This window comes from Macadamia integrifolia, chromosome 14 (assembly GCF_013358625.1).
Source record: "Macadamia integrifolia cultivar HAES 741 chromosome 14, SCU_Mint_v3, whole genome shotgun sequence".
In the NCBI taxonomy this organism is placed as follows: Eukaryota; Viridiplantae; Streptophyta; class Magnoliopsida; order Proteales; family Proteaceae; genus Macadamia; species Macadamia integrifolia.
This window is the reverse complement of record NC_056570.1, coordinates 29,349,944-29,376,369: the sequence shown is the minus strand read 5'-3', so window position 1 is coordinate 29,376,369 and position 26,426 is coordinate 29,349,944. Positions and strand designations below refer to the sequence as shown.

Here is a 26,426-nt window from a genome sequence, read left to right as displayed (position 1 = left end):
CACTTTTGTAGCCTCAGAAGAGACTTCCCTGTGTTACACACACCAACCCCCCCCCCCCAAAAAAAAAAAAAAAAAAGAGAGACATCCCTATGATGCGAGAGCACTCCCTTTATCCAACTATGCATTAGTGAGCCCAATGAATTTCATCTTCTTCCCTGTAATGAAGTCACTTATCCCTGTTTCAACAGCTGATTTTAAAGTCTTTCCACTCGTTTTGATTCCAATAGCACTCTCTCCAGCATCCATAGATCTTTACAGAAACATGCTAACATCACACAAAAGCAAACCGATAAGAAGCCTTGGGATTCCACTTTCAGCATTCTCATGCCAAAGTTGCAACCATCTGGATAAATTAGATAACCAGGAAGTCCAGCAACTCTGTTGGATCTTAAGCTAGATTGCTATGCCTCGGTCATTTGTCATCCAGTACGATCGCAAAATTTTGTTAATCCTCAACCATAGTGGCCAGTTACATTTATTTGGAATAAAATCTCACGGAATTTTCTTCTTTGATACATTCGTATTTTGTACAGATAAATTTAGTTTATGGGGGAAAAGCAGGGCCAAACTCCCTTTCATGAGACCAGCAGATTTCAACCTTAAACAAAAGCACCACATCGAAGAGGAAACAAAAACCCCAAATATGTTGAAAGTTCATGTGATGGATGTCATTGAATTCCTTGAGGGCAGAAAACTAACATATAGAAGACTCTTCTTCATAACTGAACAAGGATCCTTGTTTATCTCTATTATAGCATTCCCTTCCAACCAACAACACAGGGACCTGCATAGCTCCTTCAGGGCGGAACCCTGGATTTAATGGGTTCCGGAGTCCACACCTTCTATGCAGCCTGCATACGCCTTTTTACTATGTATTTTTATTTTTAGTGAGGCAATCACAGATTGTTTATTTCTATTATCCAAAAATACTTAAAAGTTACGCGTAGAGTGGTAAGGCCAGAAGCCGGGTCAAGGTCGGGTGTTCGGTCAGGGAAGCTAGCATAGAAAGAAGTCAGGCTGACATGGTAACGAGAGAAATGTTGATCGTCTTTATATTGCTATTGCTTGTACATGCTTCGTCTTTCAATTAAAGAATCTTAACATACTCAACCTCAAGGAGCAACGATTTGAGAGCAATCCTCCCCAGGGATCACCAAGTAAGGAGAAACAAAACCAATACTGGAAGTGCCAAGCACAGAAAATTTTCAATGGGCAGTTAATAAGAGGATGCATAACAGATTTAACACTTACTTCACATAAAAAACACTTAGGTATAATTACATCACTAGAGGGATAAGATGATCAGACATCAGTATTTTATCAGAGGAGGGAGACCCTAGAAAGAAAATGTGGAGTTCAAATGCAAATAAGAATAAAAAAAAAATATCACCATTCCCCAAGCCATCAAGAACAAAGTACATGAACTGGTGAAGAACAATTCATCCACGCCACATTCCAATAAGTTTACTGTCAGCATCCAATCAAATCTAGAACCTTCCGACAATACACTCCACGAACCATCAGGAACTCATGAATTTAATGTCCACATTCCAAATATGTTTACTGTTAGCATCCAACCAATCCTTGTACCATCCAACAAATCCAGAGGCCTCACCATTTCACAAGAGACCATCAACACAGCCCCCCCCCCCCCCCAAAAAAAAAAAAAAACTCATATCAACTCAGCAGGGTTCGGACATCTCAGTCATCTGACATGAGGCTAAATAGTATCAAGATTCAGTACTCCTATCAAAGAGTGGTATGCTCATACCAAAGAATCTCCCAAGTCTGACCCTACTTAATTGGCCTTCTTCCTGGGAGTTAAGTATTTTGAAAATAATCACATACCATAGGAAGAATCCGTCTTCCCATTTAAACCAGCAGCATGCACAGTTGCTCACATCTGTACTTCCTAGTAGAACTTGATTCATTACTCACCATAACTTCAGTTGCCATTTTGTGTGCCTTACTTGTCAAATTTGCACCACAATCTACCTTCCAATCTTTTATATCAAGATCCATAAGAGATTAGCTTGTATTATTTCCATTTTTCCAGTGCAATTTTATCTCTTTAAACAAAATAAAATATGTTATTACACTACATCACCATTGGATTAGCAAGAGCAGCAAAGATTCAACAGGAAAACAAAAATAGAGAAACCAAATCCTGAATAAATATAAAAAGCAAATAACTGGCATGTGAACACCTATTTAAGTTAAATGGCACATAACATTTAACATCCAACAATTATAAGTGAAAAGAGTTATATGTAACAAAGAACAACTCCTCACACCCAAATTATTTAGCATATTGCAACCTGGCACTACTACTAGAAACGTTTGACCAAAGTATCTTCTTTATGGGAAAAGCCCAAAATACAAAGGAACTCAAAATGAAGGCAACTAATCATGCCCTTAAACTTAGAACTTACTGCAGCTTTTGATGCATCATGTAACGCTAGAGCAACATCCAGTAACAAAAGGCATATGTGAAGAGCCGTTGTCTGCACACCAGAAGAACAATTAAGACAACATAAAAATATACAAAAGTTAAAATGAATGTAGAAAATACTTATTATACCTCATCTATGGGTTCTATATTCTGATATAATGGTTCGAGAACTGATAGTGCATTTGAATATTCATGAAGATGGAACAAGATAACAGCCTGTATGGTATGAAATCAACAAATAGTCAATACTGATAAGGTAATAAACAAAATAAGAACTTTAACTTGGGTGAACTAAATAAACTTTCAAATGAAATGATAAACTAAAGAATTCACAAGTGTGTACGGTGTTTAGGGTTGCAACTGAAGTGTCAGATTCATCTGTGTAGGCAATACTGGAACTGTTTGCAGCCGAAAATTGATGCGGTATGACAGTACTCCCTTTAGATCCTGAAATGACATTATTACCAAGATTGCTAGAAGCCTCCACTTGGTCTCCAGATGCACGAGCAAGCTCTTCACTTCTCGTCTACGCCATCATTACAAAATCCAAGCAATAGTAAGAGACTGTAGATAAAAGATGTACATCGAATTTCAAAATAAAAACTTGATGTTATGTTGTTACTGCAATTATCAAATCAGGCATGCCAACCCCCAATTACACAAAATATAAGTCAAAACAAAATAATTTGACAGCCAATTACATAAATAGAAAATAAATAAATTACCTTGCATTCTTATCAATCCATCTGTACTATCAAAAACCAAAAGAAAAAAAAATGGAATAGAAACAATAAACGAAAAGGTATCTGGCCATTTATCAAATTAAAAATATTTGATAATTTGCTCAAAATAGCCAAAGGCTGCATAGAGATATTCATCCAAACCAGAGTTGTCAAGGCATTGCCTAGGCGCCTACACAAAACCAGCCAAAGGCTAGATGAATAGATATTCATCCAAACCATAACTGTCCAAGCATCCAGGCACCTTCTTGGGTCCAAGGTGACAACACGTCTTGTTTGATGCAAGAAACATGACCGCCTTGGACACCCAAGTGTCACCTTGTAGCCTCGTGAGAGCATGCCTTATATTAAATCAGTTTTTTGAAACTTCACGAGTTTATGTTAATTAATATTTATTGCTTTGTTTTTTTATGAATATGTTTATATTATATCATATGATCCATAGTATGTTGAGTATCTCATATTAGGTCATTTACTAGCATAATTATATCATATTGCATTGATATTGGCTTCTATGTTGCACATAAGCATTATCATACGAAGGGATTGTCTGAATGACATCTATTGGTGTATTTAGAACATGTAACCTTTTTTTTTATGGCCCTTTGTCTTATTCCTAAAATTTGTTTAAGTTAGGGATAAAAAGGGGCTCTCAAAATAATTTGGAAGTGTACTAACATAATGTGATTGTCAAGATTTTTTTTTTTTTTTTTTTTTTTTTTTTTTGTGAATAAATAATTCATTACCAAAGGAGAAGAAAATACATACAAGCCCCAAAGAAGGGGGGGAGAAGAACAAAGACCCAAGAGCTCAAGAAGAGATTGGGGGCCTAATAACAGAACTGGGGAGCTCCCAAGAAGCTACAATGTGGAAGTATCTAGGGGAAGGGGGACAAGTAATAGCAATTTTAGAGATCTTAGCTTTAACATCAAAGAAAATAGAGTTCCAAATCTTTCCGAGAGGCCAAGAGTCGGAGGCCCATTTCCTGTGATTTCTTTCCATCCAAATTTGATTGATAGAATGTAGAAAGCTAGCTTGCCCACCAGGTCACAAATAGTCTTCCCATGAAATGTCATATCCATCCATATCCTCTCTATGGAAAGGAAGGATAGTTCTTCTCAACGGCCAGCATATGGAGAGGACAAGATTCCAGATGGTGGAGAAACAGGGCAATCAAAGAACAGATGCTCGATGTCTTCCGGCTCAGACACACACATATAGCAAACCGGGGACATGGGGAACCTTCTTTGAATACAGAATGCTTGCGTAGGGAGGCAATTGGTGAAGACTCTCCAAGCCGTGAAGCTTTGCCTGGGAATGTGGTGCTTGAACCAAATGAGCCTATGGCAGGGGGCTGAGGGCCATTGAGATCTAACTAGGTCCCAAGCAGACTTGGCACTGAAAATCCAATTTGAAGTGTGGATCCAACTCGTAGTATCACTCCTAGATTGACCTGAAACAGGGGGAGGAGGAAGGTTGTTCCAGATTTTGGCCAGCTGGGGAGAGGATATCTACAACCATAGCATGCCTAGGAAGCCCAGAACTATAAATACTACGAGCCCTGAGGACAGATGAGAGGACTCCCATAGGATGCCAGGGATCATGCCAAAGAGAGGTAGAGGAGCCATCCCCAATATGAGAGGATATAGATCTAGCAACAACAGTTCGAAGGGAAAGGATCTTGCGCCAATACCCAAGAGGAGTCAAAAGGAGTGTGCACAAACCAAATACTCTATTTCTTAGAGGCCATTTTCCAAATGAGTTTTAGAATCCCCGTGAAGTTGACATCCTTTATACGCCTGAGACCTAACCCCCTTTCTGTTTTGGGGAGGCACACCGCAGCCCAACTTATAGGACAAAGGACTCTTGATGATTCACATCCTTTCTAGAGGAAGGCAGCAAAGATGGATTCCAGCTTTGATATTATGGCTTTGGCAACCCAAAGATTCCATACCAATATATGTAGGATGCTTGAAGAACAGCTCTTACGAGCACTAATTGCCCCATGTCATTGTCAAAGTTATCGCCTCGCAATTGTTTCAATTATGCATGTGGAATGGCACGATTTAACCCTCATTGAAAGAAGTGTGTTATACTAGAAGGGCAAAACATAAGGTTACAAATTATTTGATACTTGGTGTCAATAAGAAAATCCCTTATGTAAATTTAACATTGCTATATTAATTATTGCCTACGTGCCCCACCAATGCCTTGGTAGCCTGCCTTGACTACTATGATTCTAACAGTTTACATGTCTAAACTGAAATATGAAAAAAGTGGGGACTGGAATTTTTTTTTTTTTTTTTTTGGAAGGATAAATAAATTCATTACCAAGAGGAAGAATATACAAAGGAGAGAAAGGGGCCACCATGGTTAGGATAAGGTTAGAATCTCCAAATTGACGGTGATACCAGATCACCAGGGTTTAAATACCCAATTTGGTATCGCTATGGGCCCACATTAGCAATAGATTAATCAAATCAATAGTCCAGGGGCAAAACAGAAAATAAATGGAAGTTTATAAGAAAAAGGCAGAATTGTAATCAAAGGGAAGCTTAAATGGCAGTTAAGGGAATAAAGGTTAGGAAGACATGAGGCGATTATATATTAAAGAGGAGGGATAAACTTGGAATAAGACTAAAATAAAAGGTAGAGAATGATAAAGAAGAGAATAAGGGGTTGTTAAAACAAATTAAAAGTGAAGAGAATAATGAGAAGAGGGGGAGGAAACCAGTTGTCTTCAACTCTGAGATTCCCATGCCTCATTGAATCCAAGACTGAGACGCCAAACAGAAAGTACTAATCAGGTATCAAAGTTCTGAAATTGCTCCAGGCTGTAAGAGCAAACTCGATTTCGGTTGCAGGTAAGTTTCTTACAACAGAAGTTGTTTCTGGACACAATCACCCAGGGTTCGGGTCGCCCTAGTGAGATGAACTAACCCTCAGAATCCAAGGTTGAATGGACGATTAGACGGGTATGGGAGAACTATCAACTTCTTTATGATCCAAATAGTAATGCAGGAACAGATTACGGTGATGGGTAGGGGAGACAATCAGGGGAAATAAAGAGAGAGATGGAGGAATTCGGCTCTGATACCAAATTAGTGGAGGCCCAATGAGAGAACGGGAAGATAACTGAGATGGGAACTCAGAGTTGCAAGAGAGAAAGGAACATTCACAGCCACAGTCGCGCACACATGCCACAGCATACTCAAATCTTTTTCTTTTCATTCTAAAAGCTGAGTCCTTGGTTACAAATATATAAAGAGAAGAAACAAACAACTCATCCAAGAAGAAAAAAGAGAAGAAACAAACAAAGACTCCTACCTGGAATGTAAAACTCAAATCAACTCAAACTCTATCACCTATTTCCTACTCAAAGCAAAACATGATAAAATAAAAGAAATAAAATATTACAAGTCCAAATAAACAACTAAACCACTAGCAGCCTTTATTAGACCAAAAATCCAAGTTGGCTCGGTTCCGTTTGGGTTTGGATTTCCAAATCCGATCGTATTGGTCCAACCACTCTAGAGCCACTGCATCACCCTACTTACCCAACTAGACATAGGGTCCATGTCGGGTAAGGCAAAATGGAAGAATAGAAAATATGGGACCAAAAGGCATATTTTTTAGTCAACAAGTAGGGGTGATGGAGTAATGCTTCCGCTGACCGGCCCATACCTGTTTGGGAATCCAGACAGATATGAGCTAGGTCCAATTAGGGACTTTTGAACCTTTGGTTCAATAATATATTTTGGTTTATTTATCCATGGGAAAATGATTTTTGTGGGGGGAGTGTGGCACCTATGCCCAGACACATGAGTACCGAATGACACTCCCCCAATGACATGGAAAATGATGCCTCTGTTGATGCTTCCTCGTGCACTCCCAGTGGCCCTAGTGCATGTGCAGGAGCCACACTCCCCCACAAGAAACAATTCCCCTTTATCGATTTAGATTTATTAGTTGGATTTATCTTGTAATCTTCTCTTTAGCTTAGGCTAAGTAACTTAGAGTCAAGTTTAATTTCAGTTATAGATTATAATTAGGATGTCTTTATTATTTTCTTTAAATACCTGGTTATAATATAATATTCCGATCGAAGAGCGAAAATGAATTCAATGGCTAATGTAGAAGTAGATTACATAAGGCAACTACCCCCAATGTATTACGCCCCAAACAAATCAGATAGGACTTATTAAATAGTCTTGACAGAAATCAGAAGTAGAAACAATGGAACAAGGACCAGAAATAACCCCCCAAATAACCAGCCAAAGGCTCAAACCCTAGGACAGAGAAGGACCTGCAGCTAGGATTAAAGAAGGATACCTGCAGCTGGAGCTGTGGGGCTCAGAAGGAGCCCAAACTAGGGTCGATTGTAGGCCCTAGGGTGTAGAAGAAAACCTCCAAAGATAGATTAATTCAGTCGGCTGGTGAAGAAGTTATACACTTTCTTGATTTCAGACCTTAGAGAAAGAAACAGAAAGATTTTCCAAGAATCGTAGCAGCTGGCTTCAATAGACCTCCAAGTGTGTCCACTTGGAAGGTACCACAGAACCCTAAAAGGGTTTGCAGATCAGATCCCAGATTCCCAGGTTTGGAAGATATGGGGAATCGATTGGGCTTCAAAACCTGTCTTCTTTGCTGGTCAATTCTGGTTTCAATAGGGCTAAACAGATCTGAACACTCTCTCTCTGGAATCTCACAGCAGCAGTAAACAAACAAGAGGAATGTGGGTGGGATTCGCTATCTCGGCCCATGCATCTCACACAGCTATCTCGGCTGTTTGAAGCAATTAACTGCAATTTTCTTTGTTCATTCAATTCTGAATTTCTGAGTACAGTAGCTCCTCTTTATATAGAGGGCAGAAGTTACACTAGTAGCAGTCATACTTAAATTAGGAGTTGTACTCCTATTAGGACTAACAACAGAAACCTAGTCAAACTAAGTAAGTAACTAGCCACTAACTAATAGCCACTTATGGGCCTTATTGAACATAAATTGATGGGTCCAATGGGCCCTTATTCACTAAGGACTAACTTAACCACTTCAGTGGTTCGATGGCCCTACTTGGGCTGGGCTTTCTTCCTGCGATAGCTCATCCCATAGTGAGGATCTACATCAATGGCTGTTTGTGAAAAGCCTATGTGGCTAGCTGTGTTGTGAGAACTTCTTCCCCAATCCCCCCCCCATTTACCTGCAATCTCTCTTTTCCTTCTTCTTCTTACTCTTGCCTCTTCTCTCCGTCGTTTTCTGTTTCTGGCGGTACACTGAATTGGGTACTGATTCAGTAAAACCCCTTGATAGATCATCCCATGTTTCTGTGATGTCTAGGATCATCACCATAGGGCGATTCAAACCTTAGAGACACAAACCAAAAGCTTTCCTTGCTCTGAGGTTTGAATCTTTGAAGAAACCCGCAACTGTGAAGTTCTCCAGGTCTGATTTCAGAAATTAAATACTCTTTACTAAGTTGATTAAAAAATTGTGATGGGTTTAATTCAATAGAGATTTGAGTCGCATCCCCTTCACCTGAAACCTCAGGTCCAGCCGACAGAGATTGAAAGAGTTTGACCAACTTGAAGCATTGTTGCTGTTCCACCTCTGGTTTGTTCTAGAGGTTGAAGACAGTATCTTTCCCATTTCCCTCTCTCTCTCTCTACAATTTGGTTCTCTTTAATTTATTTCTCCACTTTCTTTATTACCTACCCTTATTATTTACCTGATACCTTTATCTTTTGTTCCCTTCCAAGTTTACCCTTTCCTCATCAAATGTCCTATTCCTCCTTGCTAGTCGCCATATAACAAAATTGCATCAGCTTTGGATTAACCAGATTTATTGTTTGGAGTGGATCCATATCGAACACAATAGAATAACTTTGACCGGGGTCCTGCATCAAGGGGCAACATAATACTGGATCACTTTGGTTTCAGGTTGAAAAAAGCATTGGTGATTGGTCTTCAGGATTGTACACGGAAAAAACCAATTAAACAATAGTATTTGGGTTCTTAAACTGTCAACTGCTAACTCTTTAATTTCCTCGTTCAGGTGCTAAAATATTTGTAGTTTTTTTTATTTTATTTTTATTTTTATTATTATTTTTTTTTTTATCAAAGATTAAAGTTAATCTACATGATCTTCTCTGGCAACTGCATAGTTGTCAAGGTGTCTAGACAATCCAAGGCATTGGAGGGCCCTAGACACAAGGCAACACCACCTAGGCAGCCAAGGCGCCCATGGTTGTCAAGGAGCTTGGATGCCTAAGTGCCTGCTAGGCGACGCCTTGACAACTATGCTGGACAGGAAGATAGTTAAGGTCTGAAGTTTCTAAAGATTAAGAAGAAAGTAGATAAAGCATTAGCATTCCTCTCATCAATAGCCAGTGGTATAATGGTTTAAAAGGTCAGGCAGAAGGAACCGCCCCCTACTATGGTTAGAAAATAAGATACCAAATACCAAAGGCATCCCCGCGCAGATTATAAAACCACGAAAGGTCATCACAGGTAACCTATTTAACCCAACACATTGCCTCCTAATCTCAAGGATACCTAATGGTCCAACAACCCCAAAAACAAAGTAAAAAAGTTTGAGCAAAACTTTTAAAACTTTCATCATGAAGAAAAAGGGTAAATTTACACTAAAATAAAAAAATATGCACCACCGGTTCCCCTTTTTTGCATACCTTAACTTTATTAAGCACATCAAGTAACTTCCTTGGATCAGAACAACCATCACGAAAGTACTCCGCAACGGCAAGGTTATGAAGAACCTGAAACATATATATATATATCCATAACATAAGATACATAAAATATGAAGATCAGATGCAGAAGGAAAAGGGCATATGCTAGAGCCAATCCTGAACATAAGAGGAAATATAAATGGAAACAAAGATTGACTAGAACTACCAATCGCAGGCTGTATGGGAGGTTTCCAAACTGAATAGAAAACTGAGATATAATAAAAACCGACTCCAAAACATTTCTGGAATTTATAGGATGTATGATGTATCCCAGTCTGTCTCAACAAATTGACATTAACAAAGGAAATAAGACCTCTAAACTGACCCACAATTTTTTATTTCTAGAATAAGCAAAACTGAGCCAACTACTCTCAGGTGTATCTTCATTGGGTATTCTGCCACTTAGAAGGGCCCTAGATGCTATCACCCTCCTTCCCGGTGCCTCTTTGTTTCCATGGATGTGATCTTTTGTAAGACTGAGGCACTATTCACCTCTTCAAGGGGAGTCTTCTGGTAGTGAAGAGGTTCTTTGAGTTCCCTTATTTGATGGTCCTCTAATTCTTCCAGCAGATAAGAGAGACAGTACCAGTACAGCTCAAGGGTATAGAAAAGATAAGGATATTGGTCAAGAGGTTCCCATTCAGGGGAAGTCACCTCCCATTCAGGGAGAGCCATCCGTGTAGCATAAATTATAAGTTCCTAAGTTATAGGTGTTCTCTCGCAAGAAAAAAACCGACACCACCACTCACACTACCACTACTACATAGCTGGCCTCTAATCCTGAGTCTACTCTCCCAAGTATCTCCTTCCCTCTTACTTTTGATCAGTCTCTTGATATTCCTATTGTTCGTTGAAAAGGTAAGAAGACTTGTACTCAGCACCTCATATCCAATGTTGTGTCCTATAATGCTCTATCTCCTCCTATCGTGCCTTTGTGTCTTACTTGCCTTCTGTTTCTATTCCTCAAAGCTGGTAGGAGGCATTTGCAAAGCCTAGATGGAAAGATGCAATGAATGAGGAGATGAGGGCCCTTCAAAAGAATGGCACATAGGACTAAGTTACTCTCCCATAGTCCCACTATAGAAGAGACCCGTTGGCTACAAATGGGTGTTTACAGTAGAAGAAAATGTAGATGGGACTGTAGACAAGTACAAAGCAAGACTGGTTGCCAAGGGTTTCACTTAGGCCTATGGGATATAGACCTTTGCTCCTGTTGCCAAGATAAATACAGTCAGAGTTATTATCTCCACTACAATGACTTTGGTTAGGAGCTACAACAATTGGATGTCAAGAATGCATTTCTTCATACTGAATTGACAGAGGAAGTGTATATGGATACTTCAGTCCGAAAACCCTAGGCAAGGAGTGCAAACTGGAAAAGGCTCTCTATGGCTTGAAGCAATCTCCCATGGCATGGTTTGGTCGATTCCACAAGGTTTTAATAGCAATTGGCTTCATGCAGAGCAATGCTGATCACATCCTGTTCATGAAAGGGTGGGCGGCAAGGTTACTATTCTGATTGTATATGTGGACAATATTGTTGATACTGGCAATGTTGCAGATGAGATCTCTAAGCTCAAAGCTCATCTTGGTGAGGAGTTTGAGATTAAAGACCTTGGGAAGCTAAAATACTTTCTTGGATAGAGGTGCCATGTTAGGGTGTAAACCTTCATTCAGATACACACCCTTGAGGAAAACTACCAACTAAAAAGCAAGGAAGGTGAGTGAATCGGTTGATGAGGGTTGATATCGAAGGTTGGTTGGAAGACTCATCTATTTATCCCAAACTCGACCAAACATAGCTCATGCAATTAGCCTGGTGAGTTAGTATATACATGATCCTTACTCCTCCCATATGGAAATTGTGTTCCATATTCTTCGGTACTTGAAGACAGCCCCAATGAATGGTATCTTATTCTCCTCTTCTGATCACATGAGGGCCGAAGTGTTATATTGAAGTCTATTGGGCTGGTTCTCCAAATAATCTTCGTTCTACTATCAATTACTGTACATTTGTTGGTGGCCACCTGGTTACGTGGCGTAGTAAGAAGCAATCAATTGTGGCAAGATCTAGCGTAGAAGCCGAGTTCCGGGCAATGGTTTATGGTATTTGTGAGTTGCTTTGGATACAAAGTATCCTTCAGGGTATGTCTATTTAGTTGCCGATGCATTTATACTGTGACAATAAATCAGCCATCAGCATTGCACATAATCCAGTCCAACACGATCGCACCAAACATGTTGAGATTGACAGGCCGATGTAGATAAATCACTTAATGGGCTTATTTTATTGCAAATAAGCATTGGGTTGGGTTATGTATGTGTTGGACCTTTGATCCCAGGGGCTTTCATTGTAATGGGCCACTTTAATGGGCCTAAAATATGGGTAGAAAGTAGAAAAACGAGATTTAATTCATTAGTTTAGTTAGAGTCCTGTTTTGAGTCTATTTCCTTTGTTATTTTAGTATTTAGTCAGAATAGGTTTCCCTATTAGGCTACGTTTGGTAACGTTCTAGAAAAAAGTTTCTGAAGTTTTTTCGTTCTATGAGAAGAAAAAAAAGGAATAAAACGTTTGGTGCATTTATGGTGTGTTTCGTTTTTTTGGAAGAAAAAGTGAAAGAAAAAAAAAAAAAAGGTAGAAACGAGAATTGGCGGAACGACAAAAGGCAGTTCAGTCATTCTAGTTTCGTTAAAAAAAAAAAGGCATTTTAACACAGAAACTGAAATTTCCGTTTTTGACATGAAACATCGTTACCAAACGCAGCCTTAGTGAATGACTAGTTAGTTACATATTCTATGTTGGAGTTCTAGTCTGGTCCTATTTGGAGTCCAACTCCTATTATGTAAGATCTAATCCTACTTGGAGTCTAACACTCAGTTATGGTATGACTGCTAATATGCCCTCTATATATAGGGGAGCTTATGTACTCTCAATTCTCAGATTGAATAATGAATGATTGCAGTCAATTGCTTAAACAGTCGGGATAGCTATGGGTGAGATGCCCAGTACGAGATAGCCAATCCCACCCACACTTGTCTTGCTTCCTTTTTCTCCTATTCTCTATTTACTGTTGCTGTTAGTGCTTGTTGTTACTACTTACTGACATTGAAGAATCCTAAGAAAATCATATCTGTTCAGAACTTCAAAAGCCACACCCAACCAGCACCCATGGAGGAAGTAGGAGAGAGATTGATCACCTCTTCCTTCCCCAATTGATCTCTGATCTGCCTGGCCTTTTCAGAGGGTGTTCACAACCACCCAAGGATCACTCGATCCTCTTCTTGTTGCTGCCCAAGCAGCCCTACTACAGTTCTTGAAGAATTCTCTCTCCTAGGTCTGAAAATCAAGAAAGCACATAAATCTCAAACCAGCCGTCAGAAGCTCTTCATATTTGGGACTTAGCAGTAAAGTTTTTATTGTATTTTGTGTAAGTCGGGCATGTATGATATCATGCACCAACTTGAGGGGAAGTGTTGTAATAATGGATTATTATTTAATAGGTTTAAGGGGTCTTATCCAAATGGAACCTTAAGCCCTTTAGGGTCTCATGTTCATTATAATAGAGAGGCTTGGGTCAAGATTGGTATTAGGTCAAGTTGGACACAAGTCATACTTCCCCACTTCTTCAATTCCCAATTACAATTGGGTTACTTAAAGGATCAGCTTTAATCCCTTAATTGTTTGTACTTATGATGGATGATTTAACTAAGAACATCCAGGGTGAGGTCCCGTCGTGTATGTTTTTTGCTAATGATATTGTTCTAGTATGAGACAGTTGCAGGGATTAATAATAAGTGAGAGTTCTGGTGAACTACCTTGGAGTTAAGAGGTTTTAAGATAACTAGAATGAAGACGGAGTATATGGTGTATAACTTTAATCGCACAAGGATGGATAATGAAATGGTGAAACTCGAGGAGAGAGAGAGATACCACAAAGTGATTGTTTTAGATATCTAAAGTCAACCATAAGGAAAGGAGGTGATATAGAAAATGTTTCTCACAGAATTGAAATAAGATGCATGAAATGGAGAGGTGCATCTGAAGTGTTGTCTGATTAACGCATTCCTCTAGAGCTTAAAGGAAAATTCTACATGACTGTAGTAAAATTGGCTATGATGTATGGGGCGAAATGTAAGGAAGTCGAAGCTTAACATAGATAAGCTAAGGGCCCGTTTGATTTTGTTTCTAGAAACGGTTTTTCCGTTTTTCTGTACTCAGATACAGAAAAACACCCCCCAAAACCGTTTGATTTTTCTGTTTTGTCTCACTTGTTTATGGAAATAGAAATAGAAATTTATGCATATTTGTGTCTGGAAACAGGAATGGAGAAACAAGTTAGACTTGTTTTCCTATTTCTAGAAATAAGTGGGAGCGAAAAAAATTGTGAAAACCCCGATACTTCACCCGACCTACCCAAACCCCCAACCCATTGTTGAAACTTCTCGCCATCCAAATGCGGCAATTCCAACCTAGTTGTGCAAAGCTCACAGTTTCGGATTGCCATCATCCTTCTAAAGCTCATCTCCATAAAGCATACATGCAACTCCAACACCATGCCTTCACTCGTGAGTTGCATTCCTATAATGTCGTGCCTTCACTCATGTCTTGAACTCGACTACATTGTCGAAAACATTTCGAGAAATAGAAAAATCAAACACCTTTTTGCATTTCCTTTCTTAGCACAGAAACGAAAAAAAACCATTTCTGCTGTTTTTAGACACAAAACAGGAGAAACAAAATCAAAAGGGCCCTAAGTGTAGTGGAGATAAATGTGCAACAAAACTAGGAGAGATAAAGTAAGGAATAACAGGTTAGAGCCGATCTGGGAGTTGCCCCGATTCAGGACATGCTCCGAGAATGCCATTTAAGGTGGCATGCAATGTTCAACAAAGGCCTTGGGATGCCCCGGTAAGGAGTGATCAGATCCAGATGGAATGAACTAAAAGAGCTAGGGGCAAGCCTAAAATGACCATAGATAATATAAGGGTGTCGGTTGAACAATAACCCCCAAGAATAATCCCAAAATTCCAACCAAATAAGTTACCACAAACAAGGGAAACCAAGAAACCAGATTTAGAACAAAACCCAAAGCAGGGCAGAAATAGGGAGACACCTACTGCTGGCTATAGAATCTCTTATAGGGCCCAAAGTTGGATTGAAGGAGCCTGTTGTGGTGCTGATCAAAACCCTAAAAGGATTCTTGAATCAGATCTCAGGTTGGGGAGATCTAGAAGTTCTTATTTTTGGAGCAAAATAGGAAACTTCTGTGATTTCCAAGAACCAGTTGTGACAACTTCTGTTGGGGCTCTTCTCTTGGTCATGTGACTCCCTCGGGGTGCTAATCAAACCCCCAAAAGCTGGAGTAGATCTGGTCATGGATTGGGGAGATCTGAATGCTTGATTCCTGCCCAGAAATTCTCCAGAATTGACTGTCGCAGGGTAATGTAAGAATGGATTTGACAACCAAACCAGTCCCAAAACTGCAGGAACTTTTAGACTAGAGAACAACCAAATTACACCCCACAAACCACTGTAATCAGATCAACAGAAAATAGAAGTAACAGTATATAACAATCTCAGAAAACCAGTAATTTCTATGACTAAACAGTACCAGATGGGCAGAGACAAATCAAGGACTGATAACAGTTCAAAATAGTGTCAAACAATCGGTAATTAATGATTCAGAATCTGAAAATCACAGCAGGAATCAACCCAGATCAATCAATCTCAGTTCAGTCCAAAACAGTCACTAAAAGACGAAAAAACAGAAATTTTATAGAACTTCCAAAAGGCTGGTCAGAACCTGCCCTAACTTAGGCCGAGTTCTCCTTGGATGCTAGAAAAGCCTCGATCAAAACTGTAGCCCCAACAGAGAACTAAAACTGCTACAGATTCCAGGAACCGATTGTGCAGAAAAAAAAGATTTTCTGGGCAGATTCAAAAAATAATATACCTGCCTTATGAACAGTAGCAGATCTATGAAACAAGCTTGAGAATAACTAAAAGAGCAATAAGAAGATACTTGTAGAACCCTCCCGGACTTCACCCCGTAAGGAGTCAATTGGATCAAACACCAATTTCTTCAGCCTTGATCAAACACAAGACAACTCTTCATGAAGAAGACAATAGCAACAGCCATTATTTTTTTATCAAAATCATTCCAGGCTTTTAGGAGCCTCCTCTTCTTTATTTATAATGTAAATGGGGGAGGGAATTACAAAATAGAAGGTTCCTCAAAAAGGAAACCAAATATTATCCTAATACAATAGTTACTAAAAACTGAAATTATAAACTAACTGAAATTGGAAACTAGTTGAAGAAGGAAACTAACTAATGACTTGACTCAATTAATAACTTGACTCCTAAAGAAACAAATATAACTCAAATCAAGCCCAACTAAAAAGGAAACTAATGAAAATGGAAACTAACTAGTAATCCTGTACTCAATCTTAGAGCCCCCCCTTTTAGACCCACAAAAGTGGTCTATTACACTCAAAACACATAGGATCAAAGGCCTAACATGTATGGAACCCAACCTTAGGCTTATTCCTAATCAAACAAGCCTATTTTGGTAATTAATCTGCATCAACTCTCCCCATCTTGAAAAAATTCGTCCTCAAATTTTGCAGTAATAAGGAGGAAACATGTGCGTAGCAACTTTAACCATTCCCAAACAAAATTCTGGGTAGACTTTTGGAAGGTAGTCTTCAAGGTGTGGAGCTTTCTCTTCAAAGAACCATGATGGCATAACAAACTCTATATGCTCAATCTCTGAATCAATACCAACTGTGAATGTTGTGTGCATAGAGTCGTCAATGTTGGTCACCTTCTCATCAAAGATTAGAGGTAGGGGTGTCAATTCCTAAACCGAACCGGTAAAACCGGCCGGACCGAACCGATAACAACACGGACCGAACCGAACCGAAACCTTATTGGTTCGGTTCGGTTTCGAGTATTGCAATCCCAAAACCAAACCGAACCGCACCGAAAACCAAACCGAAACCCGCTCAAAACCCGGACCGAAACCGAAACCAAACCGGTAAGAAACCGAAACACTCCAAAATTCATTAAAAAAATCAAAATTTGCATAGTTTTGTATACATTTGTATGGAAAGTCGAATCCAAACTAGACCAAAAATCAAAACCAACCCGGTTACAAATCGATATAAGAAACCGAAGTTCAGCAGTTCAGCATTTGGTTATTTCCTAATGGCTCCATACCGGTTTAAAAAACCGATCCAAACCGAAATGAACCTGATAAATCCAAACCGGTACCAACCCGAACCCAAACCACACCGAAGCCGACACCGGACCGAAACCAATAAATCCTTAATGGGTCGGTTTCGATCAGTTCCAAAGTCACACCGAAACCGCACCAACCCGGACCGTTGACACCCAAGGATTAAAGTATCGGTATCGGTCACCGTATTGGTCGACCAAAATTAAGATACGTATCGGAGGGTATCGTATCGTATCGGAGATACGCTAAAGATACGCACATAAATGGATATGAAACACCTTTTTAAACAATTTTGCATAAAAAATTTGTTAAAAAAAACTATTGATAACATGTATTATGCATAAACACTAAATTGAGGGTATCGCACTAAGAATTCAAGGTTTGTAGTTGTCCCATAAATGTAAAATCCTTGTTCCCAACTTTGATTTCCACTTTAGTTAGAGAGAAATATGACTGGCAGCAACTTTGGAACAAAAACCCCTCAAAAATTCTTGTTTTCTGAAAAAAATACTCATCTTGGCCACTATATGACCGTAGCGCACTGTATCAGTACATACCGATACTCACCGATACGTATTGATCGATACATACCGATACTCACCGATACGTACTGATACTCATCGATACGTACCGATCGATACATACAAATACTCACCGATACGTACTGATACATACGGAAACGTATATTTCACATCATAGTTGTCAAGGCGTCGCCTAGGCGACGCCTTGGCGTCCAGGCGGTTTGCCTGGAGCCTAGGCAACAGCCGCCTTGTTGCACTGCATGTCGCCTTCTGTTTCGGCACTTATTTATGCCAAATATCATTCAAGTAAATGTTTTTAATATTTGTTATTTCATGTTTAATATTTGTTATTTCATTTACTTAAGATATTATTCATAAATAAGCAAATACCCCCTATTTGAATCCAATAAAAATAGTTTAAAAATCAAATTCCAAAAAGATAAAAAGTCAACCCCCCAGTCCAAGAACAAAAACTGAATTTTGGTTATAGGGACGATTTTCAACTTTTAAATGCTAGGGTTTTTCTCAATTATGAAAATTTTATAAATTCTATCATGTTAAAACATTGTTAAAAACCAAAAGTCCGGTAAAAAAATATTTTGTTTTGATATTCATAAAATTATTTTCATTTAGGCGATTTTAACAGTATTCGCGCACTTAAAAATAAGTTTGACTGAAGCATTACTTTGTCATTGCAACTCAGATTTAAGTAATCTTAGACTTGTTTGAAAGCTGGTTTTATATTATAACTAATACAAAAAGTCTCATGTAAAAATAAAATCATTTGACCAGTCAAACTTATTATAGAATAAGAGCATTTCTCTAAATGTTGATTTTTTATAACTTAATATGACTTAATGTTAATTTTTTATGGTTTGATGTGGCTAAATGTTGATTTTTAATGACTTGATGTGGCTTAATCTTGATTTTTTATGATACAAGGTATATATAACTTACTAAATAATGTTAGAAAATAGGAAAAATAAAAAATAACACTTGTTCGCCTAGTTCGCCCTAAGGCGGGCGCCTTCTCGCCTAAGCGCTTAGACAACCCTCTACCGCCTTGGTTCGCCTTGGCGCCGTGCCAACTATGTTTCACATTGATTTTATATTTTTCATAGAGTATCAGTACGTATCGATAGTGTATTGGTGCATATCGATATGTATCATAGGATATATCTCGATACGAAAGGATTTTAAAAATTTCATGTATCGTATCGGTGTGTATCGTATCGGTCGACTAAATTTAAGATACGTATCGGAGGGTATCGTATCAGTATCGGAGATACTTTAAACCATGTTGACACCCCTAATTGGAGGAATAATCTCTTCCTTCTCATCATGAGTCTCAAAGACTTGTTGTGGAGTTTTTTTCAATTACTACCTCATCTTCCACGGCTTCAGTCTCGTCTACTACGCTCTCTTCAATGTAGAACTCTTCAGTTGAATCTTTTATCTCTTGACCTTCTGTCTTTGAAGCTTCAAGAACCATCTCTTCAATGTGAACCTTGACTTCAAGTTCTTTTTGTTTGAACAGAGGTATCTTCACTTCACATAGAGGAGTTGTGGGTCTTGGGGGTGTTAAAGTGTTAGGTTTAGTGGCTGGAAAATTCTTCTTACCCTCCCTAGCTTGGTAACCAAACCTTCTACCTGGCTGTGTCATAAGTTCCTCTGCTCGAAAAGCCTTGTCAAAGCAATCTCTCACTGTATACACATTAGCAACACCAATTCTTCTATTAATTTCAGCTCGTAATCCCAGTCGAAACTGAGAAAGTAATTGCCTCTCATTCTTCCTAATGCCTGTGCAAGAATAAAGTGCATCAAACTTATTCATATACTCCACCACAGTCATATTTCCCTGACGAAGAGAGTTCAGCTGGTCTTGTATACGAGCTCTGAAATTATATGGCAAATACTTATCAGATAGCTCTTGCTTCATCTCTTCCCATGTAGTAGGTTCTTTACCACGGTCCTCCAGTTTATACTCATAGGTTCTCCACCAATCACGGCCAACCTCAATTAGCTTGGCACGAGCTAGTTTCATCTTCCATTCCTCAAGTAACTCATAATAGTCAAAAATGTCGTCTAGTGCGACTACCCAATCATAGAACAATTGCGGGTCATATCTCCCATCAAACTCCTTCAGATCGAGCTTGACCTTCTGTGAATCTCCAGAATACTTCTGTTGCACAGGACTCTCAGTCCCAAAATATCCTCTTAAATGCTCTTCAAAAGTAGGTTGTGCTACCGGAACCCTTTGTGGTGCTTTCAGATTAGGGTTTGCTCTCCTGTTAGTCAACTGAGCAACTACATTCAATGGGGTTTCTACTTCAGGTGTTGTACGTGAATCGCCAGTAGGCGGTTGTGGTGGGGTCTCTTCATTCAACAACCTGGCATCTAATTCAGCCTTCAATTCAGTTTTCCATTTTTGTAGAAACTCCATAATAGAAGCTCGGGTGGGGGTGTTGTTCTGAGCCATGCTCTGATACCACTTAATGTAGGACTAGATTTAACAACCAAACTAGACCCAAGACTGCAGGAAAATTAAACCAAAAAACAACCAATAACCACCCAATAGTAGACAGCAACAACAGTCCAACTTAAACCAGTCAACAGTCCTTGAAAAACCAGAATTATCAGATCCAGAATCTGGAATTTCAGGTAGCAGAGTTTGCACTAACAAATAGAATTTCAGCAACAGAAATAGAGTATTGAATAAGGTCCAATTAGAATCAAAACATCACAGGAATAGAGAACCAAATCAGAACTTGATTCTGACAGCAGGTTCTCAAATCTAGCAATAATTTCTGGTACTTCAATAGAGTATTATTAAGGAACTAATAACAAATCTAATTACTGATTAGAAGGTCCAGTTCAGTGGAGAATAAAAAACAGCAGTCACTTCAACACAGATTAAAGAAAACAGAAATCAATTCTGGGCAGAGAACACTATCGGCCAAATTTGAAGAAACTTTAGAACCAGAAAAACCCCTGGTCTGATCAGCACCAAACTTGAATCGAGTCCTCCTCTGGTTGATCCTAACAATCGACCAGAATCATAAGGCCATCGGGTGGCCAGAACTCCCAACAGAATAGGTCGACAGAATAGGGAAGAACAGAGATTCAGAACCCAAAAAAATTCTGCAGAATGGTTCAGTTACTTACCTGTTCTGCTAGAGAAGATAATCCAACAAAGAAAACCAGAAAATAATAGCAACCCACTCGGACTTCTCGCCGCAGAGTGTCGATTGGATCAAACACCAATCCCTCAGCCTTGATCAAACACAAGGAGTAGTCATTGAAGCCAGCGACAGCAACAAGAGTCTTTTTTTTTAAGCATAAATCGTTCTAGGCTTTTAGAAGCCTCCTCTTCTTTATTTATAATGTTAATGGGGGAGAGAATTACAAAATAGAAGGTTCCTCAAAAAAGAAACCAAATATTCTCCTAATACAATAGTTACTAAAAACTGAAATTAGAAACTAGTTGCAAAAGGAAACTAACTACTAATGACTTGACTCAATTAATAACTTGACTCCTAAAGAAACAAATATAACTCAAATCAAGCCCAACTAAAAAGGAAACTAATGAAAATGGAAACTAACTAATAATCCCGTACTCAATCTTAGAGCCCCCTTTTAGACCCATAAAAGTGGTTTATTACACTCAAAACACATGGGATCAAAAGCCCAACATGTATGGAACCCAACCTTAGGCTTATTCCTAATAAATCAAGCCTATTTTGGTAATTAATCTGCATCACAGGGCTTCTCAGATTCTGTAATAGCAGCACCTATGGGCTGGTTTGGATCATTGTACCAAACCCAACAACCCAAACAGCTCAAGAATTAAAACAGAAAGAAAAGATAATAGAAGGAGGAAGGGAAAGAAGTGAAGAATGGGGTAGGGGAATGGCTATCTAAGCATGGGTCTCTCACCTTCAGCTCTCGCAGCTGATGAATACAACCTATTTCAGGCAAATCTTACAGCAAGAGAAAATTTCATTCAAGAATAATAATCCCAGTTGCAACTGATCAGCCATATATATAGGCTGTATACCTTGCTGGTTACAATTAGGAAAGTAAAGACTTGTCATAACCAAAATAGGAAAGTAAGTAAAGACACCTATTATAAAATGAAATCAAAACGCAACTATACCTGACTCAGTTTCCAATATAACTCAAACAAGTTTCCAAAAACAACACAAACTTAAAATTGACAAATAAAGCTAGTGTTGTCCCAGTTGAATTGGGGCTGGCCCTAAGTCTTTTTTTTTTTTCTTTTTTTTCTTTTTTTTTTTTTTTTTTTTATAATGAATAAATAAATGCATTAAAAAAAGGTGGAGGCTAAATACAGCCCCAAGGGGAGATTACAAACCCAAAAAGGGCAACCATAGCCCAGAAAGGATGACATTCAAAGCTCAATGGGCTTGAAAACTCAAAAACATGTCACAAATAACATGTCCATTACATCACAAAAACCCAGATGACTTAAAAATCTCAAGCCCAATTGGGCAACACAACTCAAAACTCAAAACCCACATGCGTGGAGAGACAATAACACATGCGTGTAGAGACAATAACATCTCAAGCCCAATCGGCAACACTCAAAAGCCCACATGGGCTAATAGACAAGAACCAAAAAGCCCAAAGCAAAGAAGAGAGCCAATCGGGACAATTTCAAGTAGTGTTCCACCAAATCCTACCCAACTTTACTCCACGCATCACCTTCCTAGGCGCAAAGACATCAGAGCTCCGCCAACAAGAATGGCAGCCACAACGGGCACTGGCCTTACAGAGGGCAACAGCCAAGCGGAGATGACAGTCGCGTTAGAGGGGCGCCGGCCTTGCAAAGGGCAGCAAGCGGCTGTTGGCCGAGCTTAGCTGGCAGCCTTGTAGGCTACTAGCCATGCAAGTGGCTGGCCAAGAGGGCACCAAACAAAGCAAAGGTTCAATCTGGGAGGAGATGGAGAACCAAGAGAATCCGACAAAAAAATAGATCCGAGCAGCAGCTTGGTAAGCGGCAAGATACATCTGCAAAGAGCGACAGCTCATGGATGCGCAGCTATAGGCAGAGAACAGAGAGCTCAGCAACACAAGGTCCAGATCCAATCAGTGGCTTTGTCGGCGGCACAATGTCACTCCAGATCTGAGCATCGGCTCAAAATATCACAAGATCTGAGGCTTGACAGAAGAAAGAAGATCAAGGAAGTCGGCAAAGGGTGGATCACAACTTCCCGGACATGTGAGACAAAAGATGAAAAGAAGCGAGAGGGAGAAAAAGAAATGAAAGAATGTGGAGAAGGAAGAAGACAGTGGAGGGTGAGAGGGAGAGGATGAGTGAAGGAGAAGGAAGGAGAAAGAGGAGGGGGAGCAGCCAGGCCTTCAGGCCAGACTACTCCGAGCAGCGGCTGAAACTAGTTTACTTCAAGAGAGGGTGAGAGAAGGAGAGAGGGGGAAAAAATAAAAGATGACCTAACAACCATTGGTCTTGTTTTAACCCCATGTGGCCTTGAATCTTCTTCCTTCTCCTGTAGGTAATGCCAAATCATGGGGCCATATCTACATCTTTCTACATCAATAGAGGATGTTGTAAGGAAAGACATGCAGGGGCTAGGTCTTGACTCTAGTATAACCCCAAACAGAGCTGTTTGGAGAGCAAAGATCCATGAAGCCTACCGCTTTTAGGTGGGATGTTCCTGTAGTGTTGCTTTGTTTCTTTCCTGTTTTCTTTTTTTTCCCTTTCTTGTTCTTTTCATTTTACCCTATCGCGGATCCATGTAGCCAACCCCATTAAGTGGGAAAAGGCTGAGTTTTTATAGTGAAATCTCTGCGATTGATTTCTGTTTTCTGTCTGGGTTTTCAGGTTTCCTAACTCCAATAGGATATGCCAACTTCTCTGAATCTAGGAATTAGATTGTAACCAAATTTTCCTGGCATATTCTCCATGTTAATTAAACCTTCGACCAAGGTTCTAGCCAAATCAGATTTGCTTTTACTTAAATATCAATATTTTTCTAATCTGGTTCTTGTTCCTATCCCTGCGGTTCTAGAAATTCTTCTTGGAGTTCTAACTTTAACCCATTAGGTCCTTCGAAACACGACCATTCATTCAATTAACATTAGATTTGTTAAGACATACTTGAGCAGTATTAACTGTCCCATGGTATGCAACTCATACGGGTAAACCAACAGCCATAGATCAAGTCTCCAACACTGTTTTCTACAACAACAACAACAACAAAGCCTTATCCCAACTTAATGGGGTCAGCTACATGAATCCAAGCAAAACCAAAGAGAAAAGAAAGAGAAGGGGATAAAGGTAACAGATTAGTAATTGCTAACGGAGTAAAACACAGCTAAAGCGGGTCCACTACTTGGATCCTAGCCCTCCAATCAGCTCTATTTGAGGTCATACTTGGGACAAGGCCTAATTTGTGCATGTCTTTCCTTACAACCTCTCTTATGGTCATTTTTGGCCTGCCTCTAGGTCTCTTGGGTCCTTCTATTTGAGTTAAGTCACTCCTCCTTACCGGTTTTACTGAAAATAAAAGACAGAGGTCCAAAGGTTCATTGACTGCCTGAATAGTCAAACAATCAGGACCAGCCAACTTGCTGTATTCCCAAGCAAACTACAGTCAGTTGACTGATATGGACTCTCCTTCCTTTTCAGGCAACAGTCCAAATGATCCAGCCATTGTCCCTCCATTCGTTTACTTCATCCCTCAGAGGATCAGTGTAATCTGCGCACATAATTAATTATGTAACCGTTCTGTTATGTATTTTTTGATGTTCAAATAACCATATTTCAAAGGAAAAGAAATCAAACATATAATTGGAGAATTATCCTAGAGGTGGAGACTGTTAACAGCCAAAGCAACAATCCAGACAGAGTAAATAAGTTCACATCTTTTTCTCGATGTCAAATTTAAATATTTTTAGAGCAAGTTCACTTCTTTCTTCCAATGACGTAAATTTAATTATGTTAACAGCAGCAAAAGAAATTGGGATACATCAGTAGACCGAAACCGAACAATCAGAAAGGATCTGGCTAATACCTCTACCAGATACTAACGTAGAAAGATTCAAGAGAAAAAAAAAAAAAAAAAAGGGATCACTTCCGAGGTCGCTAATTCATGAAACTACAAGCAGCGCAAAAAAGTAAAAAATCAGAACTTGCAGAACCTCACCTTCGGATCACCTTCTTTCTTTTGTAGGAGTTGATTCAACAGATCGATGCATTCCGTATACCTCCGCGACTGAAACAATAAAGCCGCTTCCTTGGCAAGCCCGGCAGTGACGGAGAGCAGACCATCTTCTTCCGCAGAAGAACCATCTCTACTTGCAGTCGCCGAAGACGATAAATCTCGGGAGTCCATTACCAGATCGAACGAGCCAATAACAAAACAAACCTAGATAACCCAAGAGAGAGGGAAAAAAAGGGCCTTTCTTTTCGTCAATCTCAGTTGAAACAACGTCAGTCCTGCTTCGATTTTTGTAAAACGCATTTGAGGGTTTCGTCTTCCATTTCAGATTGGGAGCAAAGCAGCTTCTTGAACCGAAACTCTAGGGTTCCTCGCATCCATTTAGACAAAAAGCTTGCTCACTGTTCTTAATCTCACAGATGGATTTGATTGCAGCGAGGTTCCACTTGGCTTAACCAGTTTGAGAAATACGTATGCGAGAGGGATAGAGATTAGAGAGAGAAGGAGACGCGGAACAGCAAAATGGAGAAACGGACAGGTTCTTTTCTGGTTTTCGGAGTTTCGGCCTCGTGTTTCGGATTGTTTCCCTCTCCTGGTTGTTACGCAGTGAAGAACCACCTTAATTGGGCAAAATTTTAGTTTTTTTTTTTTTTTCTAACCCGAATATTATATGGCACCGGAACAGCCCCTAAGATTTTATTATAAAAACTCAAAGGTGGAAGATACAAAAGAGGGCTTAATAGGGGGGAAACAAATGAAGAAACAAAGGAGGGACTTAACCCGTCTTACCCTTGGCCAAAGCACAAAAATGCTCACCCTTATAGCTGAAACTCATCTTAAAAAAAATTAATGTTAGATTCAAAACATAACAACATTGGGAGACCAGCTTTCTCTTCATTTGTAATATAAATAAGATCCCTTGGAATAGTAGAGTTACCCTCAAAAGTAAAATTGGTTAAAGATTCACAAACCAAATTTGCCACTCAATATGTTACTTGATTACTTTCTGGGTAAGAGAAATAGATATGGGCATCAGGCGAATCTCAAACTGAGATAATTTCTTTAAACCATTCCAGTTATTTTGGGTCACATTTTTCACAATGAGAATAGAATCTAAATTGATATAGAAATTGTATAACCCCTTTTCTCACACAATTTCAGCCCATTCCTAACTGCTCTTAATTCTGCTATTGTATGTACAAACCCCATAAAAGTTGGTAAATGTTGCTAGGATTTCCCCTCATAAGTTCCTAATGATACCTCCTCCCCCACTGATACCTATGTTCCCCTTACTTTCCCCATCAAAATTTATCTTCACAGACATAACTGAAGGGTTCCAGTAAATTGGAATAGGGATTCTAGAATGTATATATAGAGGATTCAAATTAATAACTTGCAAGATGAGAAAGTCTTTATAGGTTGAGGTTTGTGTTAGGGATATGCCCATACTCCTATAGTTGGTTGTGATGATAACAAACATATGAAGGTATCTCACAGTTTGTCTTCGATTATGCTTTGTAGAGA

The 26,426-nt window shown here is 39.3% G+C and overlaps 1 protein-coding gene across 1 annotated transcript in view; it reads right to left on the bottom strand.

Annotated features, from left to right (window-relative positions):
* Positions 1–25,548, bottom strand: part of LOC122061101 (CCR4-NOT transcription complex subunit 10-like) — a 42,561-nt gene extending 17,013 nt beyond the window's left edge. Inside the window, exons 1-5 of the mRNA XM_042624287.1 lie at positions 24,888–25,548; positions 9,879–9,965; positions 2,796–2,978; positions 2,582–2,668; positions 2,433–2,504 (exon numbers count right to left, since the gene is read on the bottom strand). Coding sequence (XP_042480221.1) covers positions 2,433–2,504; positions 2,582–2,668; positions 2,796–2,978; positions 9,879–9,965; positions 24,888–25,076 — 618 coding nt within the window. The 5' untranslated portion in view covers positions 25,077–25,548. The remainder of the gene's footprint in view (positions 1–2,432; positions 2,505–2,581; positions 2,669–2,795; positions 2,979–9,878; positions 9,966–24,887) is intronic.
* Positions 25,549–26,426: the final 878 nt, after the last annotated feature.